The 13,073-nt window shown below is 38.9% G+C and overlaps 1 protein-coding gene across 1 annotated transcript; it reads right to left on the bottom strand.

Moving 5' to 3' along the window:
- Window positions 1–4,318: 4,318 nt before the first annotated feature.
- On the bottom strand, window positions 4,319–5,344 carry LOC149949043 (uncharacterized). Its single transcript, XM_090171225.1, has one exon. The coding sequence runs from the start codon at window positions 5,342–5,344 to the stop codon at window positions 4,319–4,321; it is 1,026 nt and encodes a 341-aa protein (XP_090027351.1).
- Window positions 5,345–13,073: the final 7,729 nt, after the last annotated feature.

Raw genomic sequence — 13,073 nt, 5'->3', positions numbered from 1 at the left:
CAACGCGCTCTCGTTTTTCAAACTCTGGGTACGTTCAGTAACAGTCAACGAAAAAAAAACCCGATGGATTTGATATTTTCCACCGATGAGCTTTTTCGTCATAATGACGTAGCTACTTGTTGAACGCTTTTATTTAAGTCATCGGTGTTTTTTAAAATGGCGTTGACTTTTTTTCCGGGCCTGAAAATCGAAAAAAACGAAAACTACTTTATTTAATTGTAAATGAACTTGTAAATAATGAAGTAACAGAAGAAAATATTGTAGATTTTAGTGGCAGTCAATCGTTTTCCCAAAAAGCAAAACAGAGCGCTATAATTGCTACAATACTAGAAAATCCCCCTAAGTCTCGGGCAATTCCAGTGCGGATCACAGATTATGTGGAGATGGTTGCGTCTTTTTATACAGAACGAGACTTTAAATCTCATTTTAGAATGAGCGGTTGAGGTTTGTTACTTTAACATTTTTACGTGGTTTTTAATTCGTCTTGATGACGAAAATTAAGGCAATGCATAAGAAATTTTGTTTGATGTAACATTGTTCCTTGCCTTAAACCTATTTAGGAAAATGCTGATATATATCTATTGTCATTAGCAATTAATCCATATTTATGGAACAGCTATAGCTTCTGAGAAAATTTATGTAGTTGTTCCTATTGAGAAGAGAGTTCTGGTTTCCTTATGGCTCCTTGCTACTTCAGACTCATTCCGAAGTATCGCAGACCGTTTTGATCTGTCAAAGGGGAACTATCACTACGTGTCTCTGGAATTTGTGCGAATAATATCAAAACTAAGACCAAAGTATATTGCATGGCCAACACAAGAAACTATGGACAATACAAAGGTTGTTTGTGATACCAAATATGGTTTACCTGGAACAATTGGAGCAGTTGATGGATGCCACATTGATACCAAGGAGCCGAAGGAAGATAGAAATTCGTATTACAATAGAAAAAAAAGAACTTCTATATTACTACAAGAAAATTAAGTTTGTGCTCAAATGTGTATTAAAAACACATTAATGTTTGAAGTATCTTATAGGTGTTTGTAATAAAACTCTTTTGTTCATTGACTGTTGTGTTGGATGGCCTGGGTCCGTTCATGCCGCAAGAATGTGACGTGCTAGTTCAATTTATGAATGTTTAAAAAATGGCCAAAGGAACTTTGGAGATGGACATTTATTGGGTGACAGTGCATATCCCCTTGATATCTTTATCATGACTCCATTCAAAGAAAATGGACATCGTTCACCTCCGCAACTGGTTTACAATACTTGCCATAGCTCAGCCAGGCAAATGATTGAAAGGGCATTTGCGTTGTTGAAAGGGTGGTTCCGCATGCTAAAATATCTAGATATGTCATTAATTGGAGAGGTTTCTGAAGTCATAATGACTGCCTGCATTTCGCATAATTTTAAAACAAGACGGTAGTGATGACTTGGGTGATTATATAAATGACTTCTTTCAACATGTAACAGCTGAGATTAATGAAGAAGCCGATAATACAAACGCAGCAGCTGCCAAAATCAAACGTGATAATATTGCACAAAGGATAAGGATCATACGACCAATCTAAAACTATAATTGTAATAAATAAAATTTTATATATCAAATATTAAAATGTTTTTTAATCACTTAATCATAAAATTCATTGTAAAATTACATGTGTATCAATGAATCAACCATCCTTGTTAAAACTTCATTTTTAGTATCTAGCCATTTAAGCAGCTCTGATTGGAATTCCTTATTTTGGGCCTGATTGCTTCTTCCGTACGTTCACTCCAGTCTAAAAACCATTGGGGTGGTGTTTCCAGCGATTTGGTTCTAAGTTTTTTCTTCTTTTGAATTATAACATGGTCGCCATTTTCGAAGGGACCACTGGATGGAGTTGGTGATAGTGATGGTATACTTGAACTTAAAGAGGAACTTGAAGCCGATGTTGAGTTCCCGGGAGAATCCAAAGAAATGGACGAAGAAGAAGAAGCTATGTCGATTAAAATTTTTTTATCAAATCTTTTGATTTTACTATTACTTTTGTAATGAATTACCTGCAGAAATGGTTTTCAAAAGATTAACGGGAGACACAGCAGGGTATCTTTCAAATATTTCTTCAAAATGATCGAAGTACTCCCAATTTGGTTTCCCACGACCTGTTTTACCTGACTTATCTTTGACTTTTTTGTAGCTGTAAATAATATATACAATTATAAAATTAACTACAAAATTAAAATGAAACACAATTCATACCTAGTTTTCATGTTACGGAACTTCGAATCACATTCGTCAACAGTGAAGTTGTATCCCTGGTTATTCATTTCATCTGAAATTTTTTGCATACATCTTTCTTTTTCTTGATGATTCAAATTCACCTTTGTGGTCTTTGTACAACTCGATTAAAAGGAGGATTTTTTTTCTCCATTTTGATGCATCTACAAATAAGTAATTAAATACACCTGTCAAAAACCCAACCTAAACTTAGAGTGAATAAGAGCATTAACCGACCATCAGCATTGACTGATGAATTTAAAATGCTGTCTGAAGTGCAAATGCTATTATCATTTGCAGTAGAGACTTGATCCTCCAATATTTGAGAGACTAGGTTTTTTATTGAATTAGAAGATCTATAATTTGCCACATTGGCGCGTTGATTGCTTTCCGCTGGGTAACGTTGTGTGCTTTCCGCTGGGGAGCGTTGACTGCTTTCCGCTTGGGATAGTTGACTGTTTGCGACCTGTTTGTTGGCGGCATTAGTGACTAGATGGTTTGTAACGACTACAGTCGGAATTCCTAAGGCCTTGGCTTCGTTTAAACAGTAATTAGCAAATGCAGGATCTAATGATACAGAAACAGGACCTAAATATTGAGTTTTTAAGTCTTTAAAAATAAATACCTTTCATTAATCTTGCATGGTCTTGGGCGCTTACAGCTATGTCAAACTTTAAACCTCGATCAATTAATGATACCTTAACCAAAGCTGGATTCATCTCATAAAAACAAATATTTGTTGTACGCCAACTTAGAACTGAAAAATAAATCTTCGCCCCAAAAATGTGAGTTTTACGTCAGTCATCGGAAAAACCGACTCTTCCAGCCGATGACTATCGTGACGTTAAAACCGGAAACGCGAAAAAGCGTACAGTAGGAAACCGATGTCACCGATTACTAATCGGTGAGTCCGATGAGCGCTGCTGAACGTACCCTCTGAGGAAAAATCTGTTGGAACAAACAACCCCTTACCCCCTTAAGGATTGTAATCGGATTGATCAGGACCGGAGCTAGGATTTTCGGGCTCCGGGTAAGCGTTCTCAGGACCCTGCCCTGCCCTGCCCCAATATTGTTCTTTAAAAATTTTTTGTTTTGGAAATAGAAAATTTAATAAAAAAAATCAAATAACGCCTTTTTTGTTAGGAATTAGTTTTAGTGGTCGCAGTTTTAAACACGGTAGGCCACGGAGCCGGCGGGTCCCCTTCGATGGCCTAGACGCGGGGTACTTTTGCGCCACTTACCCCCCTAACGCCGGCCCTGTTATTGATTGTGATATATTAAGAAGAGATTAAGATAATTATTTTCAAATTAATTAAGGGCAAAAGTGAAGAACAGCCTTACTCATTTTTTTGTTTTTTTTTCTTAGATTAAAGCCCAGTGTGTAAGGAGTACGAAGGTACTTTTTTAGTTACCACAAATGATAATTAGTTAAGTTAACGCGTTTTGAAAACCGTCAATTTCAATGCATTTTTGCCAATAGTTTAATGTGAGTTCTATACTTTTTCTCCCGCGATAGGGCAGGAAACGTGAAATCCAAATTTATGTTTGGTGTGTACTAATGAGTAATACTGAAAATGAAATTTGTAGTGGTCATGTAGATGAATTTTTATCGTATTAAAACGCATTTGAGGCTTTTTTTACTTATACAACGTTGAATGTATTCTAAGTATTGGCGCCTGACGGCGCCGCGCACTCACTTCGCTCGAGCGCTGGGAGCGAGCAGCGCCTCCCCAACCCCATACTAAAAAAAGCTATGGCCCAACTTTAACGCAACCTAGAGGACAGCACCAAGCCTGACGCATCAAGTATCGTAAACTCGAAAACAATAAACAAAACCCAAAAAAGTACCTATTGTTAAAAATAGCCCAAAGTACTTCGTTTTCGACCTTTAGCTGGAATAGTTTTAAATATCCGCAAATGGTGATAAGTGAAGTTAACGCGTGTCAAAAATATAAAATTTCAAAGCATTTGCGAGGGCAAGAAAAGTAATTTTTTATTGAAAGAACATTTTTGGCCAAAGAATTAATGCACAACAGGGACAAAGTAAGAAACCATTGACTACGCAGTACTTGGACCAGGTCGAGGCTCTTCTCCCTCATTTTCCGGGACGTCGTGTTGCACGGGGTCATACAACTCAGCGCATTCCTCCAAAAAAGCGAGAAATACTTCTTGCCCTCCCTTTTCGACCAGACTCGGATCATATACATGGCCAAGTACCCTGAATACCAAAATGCGGCCACCTCTTGGCATTGCGGCTTTAGCGTGCACCCAGGCGCCTTCAACCTTATTGGTGTGGATGCCTGTGTCCGTATCCTTGAAATCCAAGCTATGGTTTACATTGAAATGAGTGAAACTGTCTGGGTTAAGAGCGTCGTACGCCTTCCAACAATCCGTGAGGATCGTCGTGCCAGGCAAAACCCAAGATTCTATTATCGGAAGCAACGTCGCCGCATCCCTTTTTGGAAGCGGAACCATGAAAAATTTGCTGGACTCCCGCTCAATACTCCCCAAAACCCACTGTCCTTCCACTCTCTTTCCTCTGCGGAATTTGCGCTTTCCAAACTTCGACTCGTCTATTTCAACGGTTTTACCCGAACCACCAATCGCTTGACTTTTCGCGATAACAGCGTTATATGCTACTTCCCGGCAAAACATTCTCCAATCAACTAGGGTTTTAAGCGAGATATAAAGTTCCCGAGCAACAAACGATTGCGGTTGAATGTTATACACATAAAAGTAAACTATGAGTAATATTTCGCAAAAAGTCAGTTTAGAGCGCAAGAAAAAAGATTTGCGTCTTACAGCCACTTCGGTGTCACATTTCTTAGAACCTATTTTCCTCTTTTTCCGACACCGCCAAAGAAAACCGTCCGTTGCGCTGCCTTTCTGAACTAGCATCATGTCTTCACCACATCTTGGACATTGCTGCGAATACGCCAAAACCTTCTTCTCCGTTAGCCAATCCAGAATTTTCCTATTATCCCGACACATATCGTGGATTTCAAAAGAATTAATGAAATCGCCCTCTTCAATATATTCCCTAAATTCGTCTCCCGATGAAGAATCACTGTCGTCTTCCGACATCGTTAGGAAAAAAGGAACTAACAGCTAGCAAAAACTCCGAAGATGACTGAAATCTCAATTTGAGGAATCGAAAACATCTCAACTGGTGCAATCGGAAACAGAATATTGGCGCCTCTTACAGCAAGCAAAAATTGCGAAGTCTGGCATCTTATCGAATGAATCTCAACTTGTGCAATCGGAAACAGAATATTGGCGCCTCTTACAGCTAACAAAATCTCCGAAGTCTGGCATCACCTATCCATAACGCATCAAGTATTGTCCAAATACGCGGAAAACTAAAATATTTAACTGATGTTAAATGCTTCACATTGGCCCAAATAATTAATTGATGTTCAACGCATCAAGTATTGTCCAAATACATGGGAAAGTAAAATAGTTAATTGATGTTCAATTCTTCACATTGAACATCAATTATTTATTTGGGCCAATTAAAATAGACCAAATGAAAGTTTGTTTTCATGTGTCCTACTCTATCTCGGGGTAGAACAGCCAGTGAAATCTCAGGATTATAACAGTGACAAACTAAAAACTAACATTCCAGATAACGTTTTATTTACATGTTTGCATGAAGCTATCATTTTTGATCCACATTCTTCAAAAAACTTTGATACTTGTTTTTTGAAAGATTCTGAAGAGCCTGAAGTTATCATTTTTGATCCATATCTTTCTACAGGCTTTAATACTTGTTTATCGTTAGATTCTAAAGCGATCATTCTTGTTCCATATTCTTGTAAAGACTTTAATCCTGGTTTATCGAGAATAATTTTTTGAAACGTATCAGCCACACTTTGTTGAAATTCTCGACGACGCTTTTCCTTTTTAACATCGTTATAAGGGTTTCCTTTAGGCGTTACGAAATCGTCCTCTGACGAATCCATACTTGAAGTCCGAAATTTAGTCCCGCTTACTGTTTCAAAGTACCTAATACGAACTATCGTCTAGCGTCAAGCGGTTACAAATGGCGCGAGATATGTCTGACTCTCACACTCTGTCTCGGACGGTTTCTTGAAAGCTAGTCTAATATTTGAAAACAATTATCGATTACAAGTCACACCCCTATAATTAATAATGTAAAGTTCTAACCCGAAAATATATTTTTAGAAACGATATAAGAGTAAGATTATAATTGTAAGCATTACCTGTGTGTGACCCTCCAGGTAAGAAAAAATATTGCAGTGAAAATAAATTTCAGCAGCCTAAAGAGTCATCTAGTGCAGTACGGGTATACTATGTATGTATGTTTGTTTTTCTCGCGGCGTTACTAAGCTAGCGGTGCCTTAGTTCTCTAGCGTTTACCTCTTTGTTCTCTGAACTTTACACTCTACTACAACCGCGTGGGAAAGTGAAATTTTATTTGTCGCAAGAAGACTGATTTTAACATATTTCGGCAATAGTTCTTTTTTGGGCCAAGGGCCATACCGAAGGTAGTCAGTTTCACGGAGGGAGGAGATATTCATGATTTTTCCGAGGGGCAGATACTCGACTAAATCTAAGCTCTTGGCCGATTAAATTCAATTAAATCTAGATTAAAATGATTAAATGGAATAAATCTAGCTAGTGATTAAGCCGATGGAATCGCGATTAAGGCGATTGAATCGTGATTCGCTGATTAACACTAAACTGTGTGAAATATCAAAAGTGTGACGTTCATATTTGATAACTGCTGTACCTTATATTGTCACTAAACTATAATAATAAACGTTGTTATTTTCAAAACAATTACATAATTGGCTATTCCAGTAGTCATATTATTTTTAGTATTAAATACTCCAGCTTAATAAACCAGCTTTTACTTACGCATGTTCTTCGTGTTTTTGTTTATTATTTTGAATTTAAAACTATAAACTTAATTAAATAAAGTTCATTGGTTTAATTTTATCGATTTAATATTAGATGGTGAAGTAAAAAGTATATGATTAAAATATAATCATGATTAACTAGATTCGTTAGATTTTACCATTGTTACGTAGATTAAATCGTGATCAAAAAGATTAGATCATGATTTAGTCGATTAAATCGTGAAAAAATATTAGATCATAGTTAAGCCGATTAAATTTTGATTAACATTTTTTAAACGTAATTAAATTCGATTAAAAATCTAATCACGATCCGATTAAATCTGCGCTTAAAAGAGGAGTGAACCGCCCTTGGAGTTTTCTAACTCAATTTAAGTTTTCCCAAAAATAATAATTCGGAGGAATAGCAAGTGGATCTCGGTATTCGTTAGGCCTAGTTACTTCCAGTAGGCGTCGCCAATTAGAATAGTATTAACCGGAAGTTAGCCGCGCACTATCGTAGCTTTCAAACACCGAGATAATTTAAGGCCTTGTGGAAGCTATAAACTCTTTTATATCCTTATTTGTGAGAGCTGCCATTTTATTACAGGTCTGATTTCAAATAGTGCATGCAAGGCCGCTTCGCGCGGTCAAGTGCACTTGATGTCTCGAGCTGATGAGCACGTGCAGGCGCCGTTGCCTGTAATGAAATGGCCTACTCCGTAAAAGAGTGTATACTTGCTATTCATCCTAACAGTGGCGTAGCTGACATCTCAGAGCCCTCCCCCCGCAAAAATCTCTATGACGCCCCCCTTTTTAATTGTTTTATGGTTAGTGCCCCCCCCCGAAACTCGAGACTCCCCTGCGGACCATCAGCTACGCCACTGCATCCTAATACTCACTTTGGTTTTTCCGAGTCACTTGGTGAAATTGTTATTTTAAGGAGATTGGGTTCCTAAAAAAAGGTCATAAAAATCTTCGATTTGCCAACTGAGAAAATGTTTGGTTGGGGAGCTCTCCCATGCTCCCTTGCGTTCAGGGCCGTATTTACGCATGTGCCATGGCACAGGGGCCCCCGAGATTAAATCAACTTTTTTATATTATTTTTCGATATATTAAATATTATTCGTAAAATGTATTTCAGATTAAGAGAAAAAACGCGAACAAGTAAAGAGACCAAGAAGTGGGGGAGAAAACTAAGCTTTATTGGGTAAAATATACGGTACTTCGTCCGATTATTTATGACTTAGGCCTTCAAGGCGAAAAACTTAATTAAGACTTTGAGGGTTTTCCATGTAGAAAGGGGGTCGGCACCGAAAGTCCCCGATTCCTTCCCCCCTGTGGCCTTAACTAGGTCACCCCCGCAAAGGGGGTCGACATTGTGGGCGTTGCCACGGGATTCAGGTCACCCCCGCCAGGTGGCGCGCGCAATTACGTGTACTTCGCGCTAATTGGTTGGCGCGAAATTATTAAAAATGGCGTCAGTGGCGCTGATTGGTTGGTGTTTTGGCGCGAAATTGTTAAAAATGGGGTCAGTGCTCCTTTAAAGGAATTCCCAGGCTCGCATAGCTATACTCGGGCTGTTCCCCGTTTTCCCTTGTTAACGCTGTGACAGATTTTGATTGATTAAGAGCAGGTCATATTCTGTGTAGAAAGTACGAAGATCCCCTGTTGCTATGGTGACTTCGGCATGACGTTTATTTGAGTAATTTATCAGCAAATAAAATACCTTTCGTGATAATACCGAGAGAATCGCAAACACCTTTTAATATAGTCATTTTTCTCGAATCATTACGTCTGTCAAATTGAGGTCGCGCGATTTTACTCGCTTGAAATTAGGAAAAATGGCCGGGTTAGTGAACAATCCTTTCGCATAGTCATGGTAGAAACCGGTTCATTCCCTTTTCGTTGATTGGTAAGTAATTAATCATTTTGACAGCTCAAATGGTTATTGAAAACCCCTGTTAAAATGACTCATTCGTTGACTGTCACGCGATTATATTGTTCCTACCCCCCCGCTTACCTTGCCAGTATAAAACACCTGTTAAAATGACTCATTCGTTAACTGTCACGCGATTATATTGTTCCTACCCCCCGCTTACCTTGCCAGTATAAAAGAAATAGCGCTACGGTCAATTTCGTAGAAGCGACTAACACCGGCATCGCTTTCCCCAACGACTCAGAGACTCAAGAAGATCAGCATGATGGTAATTATGTTTTTGAAATTTTTTTAAGCGAGATTAGTTTTTAATCTCTATATGTCTTAGGCAGCCCGAGACGACATTAACTCGATTATGACACCCCACCAACAGCACCAGTGCAGTAGCCCGAAGTTGCTAGGAAATTGAAAGTCGGCGAAGTAATTAAAAAAAATAAACCTCGACAATTATTCGCTGGGAAAGGGGCTAAACAAGACCAAGAAAAATTAAAAAAGAATACCACGTGGCACGATTTCGTATTAGAATTCTCCGAGCTCGGAGATTTGGGCGTTAAAATAATGACCTTTGACCAAAAAATATATATAGATATAAGGCGTTACGCCACGCACGTAGCATCCATTCGTCCGCAACCGACTAAACAGGGTGTATGCGTTAAACTAGAATCAGGAACCCAGCTTAAAGCGGCCTTAGAAGACGTCAAGGACCAAGACGCCGTTTACCTCATTGAGGGCGATTAATTAGAAATTCGATATAGCCAGGCCACCGGTCACACTTGCTTGACCAAAAATTCTGGTTCCTCATTTGCAAAATCGCTTACCCTATATGGAAGAAGAGACATTCACGGCGTCCTGTGGTTATTTAGGGAAGTGACTCAACGCTACGACGTAATTCGTAAATTACAGTGACTCAAGAAGCCCCTCTCGATTTAAGTTCCAGGTTTCGACCTGAAACTATTATTCGGTTACTAAAATTATCTCGCGGACTTCCAAAAAATACAAATGTAAAACTTTAGAATTCTAGTGCGAGTTTAAAAACTTGGACGACCTCAACCACGCGCGAATAGAAACCCAATTAGAAATTAGCGATGAAAATCAGGGTTATAGTCGAATTAGAATTCGGACGAACTCGAAGAGCCCATTAATTCCCAATTTATGAACCTAAACGAGTTTACGGCCGATAGAATTTTAAGCGGTATCGAGCAGGTAGCCCAGTCCCATAACAATTTATACTTTGAAGCCGCCCTAAAATTCGACATAATTCTTCTGCAAGACACCAATATGAGTGGTATTCAAAAAAGCATTCGTTCTTCTGCAAGACACCAATATGAGTGGTATTCAAAAAAGCATTCGTAACAGGACTATTGAGTGCTTAGAATATTACATTGAACAGGGCAATACCTTTATTCCAATTCGCAATTCTGATAATCTGTGCTTAGCCAGGGCTGTAGCTGTAGGAAAATGCCTCGCTGACTACCAAAAATTTTAATATGCATGATCTAAATTACATTCGTAATGTCAACCATCCAAAACAAAAAAGCGGCCTTGGCGTTACACAGATGGTCAAAAGTTCCCCCAGGTCCTGTTGAAATAAAAGATATTCTTTAATTCCAAAATGTCTTGCCGGATTATCAAATTATCTTACTCGATTCCGATTCCAATTTTGACCCCATTTATTTAGGCTAGTTTCAAGCCAAAAAAATCTTTCTCATTAAATTAGGAAACCACGTCCACGTAGTGAGGTCTTACGAGGCCATGTTCGGGGGAATAGGGTACTGCCCATTTTGTTTGAAAGTTTTTAGTAGTATCAAAGAAAAAAGAAGCACAATTGCGAGGGTCTCGTTAGTTGTAAGCGTTGTCTCGACACGAATGTTTCCCATACCGAAGGTAGTTAACGTTAAGCCAGCTGCTTTAGATATTTTTCGGGGGATACGTGCTTCCAAAAGCATATAGAATTAGGCACGTGCGACAAACTCAAACGTTGCCTGACTTGCGGGAAAGAGTTTGAAGGGGACCACGTATGCGATTTGAAATGTCGTTATTGCAAAATTGAGCACCCTAAAAATTCGTGTTTTGTTCAACCTATAACTTTACCAGAAAATTCCACCAGAATCCTTTACTTTGATTTTGAAACTTTAGTCGACAATGACGAGATCAAGCCCGTTCTCGTCATTACCGCTATGCAAGACTGTCCTTACTCTGAAACGTACGATTACCGTACCTTTACCGGCCTTAATTGCGTCGAGACGTTTTTAGATTACTTATTGGAAAGTCAGGTCGTTGCAAAAACGGGCAAAACAAAATATTCGAAGGTCGAACCAGTTTTTAAAAACATTACGTGCATTTCGCATTTTGGGTCTGGATTTGACAGTTTCATCGTATTAAAAGGTGTTCTGGCCCGGTCAATAATCCCCGAAGTTATCTTTAAAGGCTGCAAACTTCTCGCGATGTTTCTGTCCAAATACAATATAAGATTTATAGATAGCTTTTCTTATTTTCCAGCCCCTCTCAGAAGCTTCTCCAAAATCTTTAATTTAAGCGAAAGCAAGGAATTTTTCCCGTATTTCTTCTTAAAAAAGAGACCTTAGACTATATCGGCGTCGTATCTCAAAAATCCTTTTTCGAAGTAGATAAATTCACCCCTGACCAATTGGCAAATTTCGAAACTTGGCACGACGCCCAAAAATTTATCGTTTTTGATTTAAAAGAAGTATTGACAAAGTACGCCATTGATGACGTCAAGCTGTTACAGAGGGGTTTTGACCGGTTCAGAAATATTTTTAGAGAAAAGGTCAATTTCGACATTTTGGCGGGAAAAAGCGTGACTCTACCTGGAGCTTAAACCGATTTATTTTTGAGTCGGTATCTGAAACCAAATACCATAGCTATTATCCCGCCAGCAGGGTACAGGGGTAAGCATTCCGTTAAAGCTCTCAGATGGGCGGCTTACTTGGAGCCAAAAATGCACGTAAAGTTTCAAACGGCGCGATCTTTGGAGGGCGAAAAGGTTTTAGCCCCCTACCACCCCGACATTTACAGCGCTGACCCTTTAATAATTGGGGAATTTTTCGGGTGTTTCTGGCACGGGTGTCCCAATCACACTGACCATAATGGGTACAATTACGAACTTAAAGAATCTAATATCAATAATTACTTAAAAACTCTCGACAAAATCGAGTTTTATCGTCCAAATTACCCCAACGCGCGTTTAATTACCATATGGGAGTGTGAATGGGACGCTTTTTTAAAAAACCCCGAAATAAATTTTTTTCCGACGAACTGACTTTCTCCGACCCGATAAATTCGCGAAGCGCTCTGAGGGGCGGGCGCGTTGAAATTTTTTTACTGTATATAGAATCCACCCCCAAGAGGCCTATTTAATTTTACGACTTTAACAGCATGTATTCCTCCGTTTCAATGTCCAAAAATGACCGATACCCCAAAGGGCTCTCCGAAATCTTAACTAGCAACTTTAATTTAATCAAAGCGACTCTTGTCCCACCCCAAGATCTATCTCTCCCCGTCTTGGGCTCCCTGATTGGCGATAAATTAATGTTTACGCTATGCAGAACGTGCGTCCTCTATAATCTAGCAGACTGCCGTCATACCGAGGCGGAACGCGCGATTACGGACACGTATACCACCCCTGAGTTGTGTTTATCCCTTCAATATAATTATAAAGTTTTACAAATTCACGAAGTGCAGCATTATCCCCAACTGTGGGCATTTTCGTCGCCTCGTATGGGCGTATTAAATTATATAATCTAATGACTAAAATAGGGCCTAATTTGGCCTACGGCGATACAGACAGTTTTATTCTGATACACGATAAGAAGTTAGATTTAACTTTATCAAGCAGCTTGGGCGGACTTACGGATGAATATCCTAATGACCCCATTAAAGCTTTTACCACGATAGCCCCCAAGGGTTACTCTATCTTGTTCGAATCGGGCAAAATTTTAACTAAGATAAAAGGCGTTACTCTTACTAAAAAATCAGACCATTTTAAACTTTGACA

The sequence above is a fragment of the Leiobunum rupestre genome, chromosome 4, assembly GCF_980474605.1.
Source record: "Leiobunum rupestre chromosome 4, qqLeiRupe1.1.hap1, whole genome shotgun sequence".
NCBI classification, from domain to species: Eukaryota; Metazoa; Arthropoda; class Arachnida; order Opiliones; family Sclerosomatidae; genus Leiobunum; species Leiobunum rupestre.
The sequence above is the reverse complement of the archived record's forward strand: the minus strand, read 5'-3'. Positions and strand labels throughout refer to the sequence as shown.

Bases quoted from the DNA above. Each gene is read 5' to 3' on its own strand.
- LOC149949043 (XM_090171225.1), bottom strand. From the start codon at position 5,344: ATGTCGGAAGACGACAGTGATTCTTCATCGGGAGACGAATTTAGGGAA.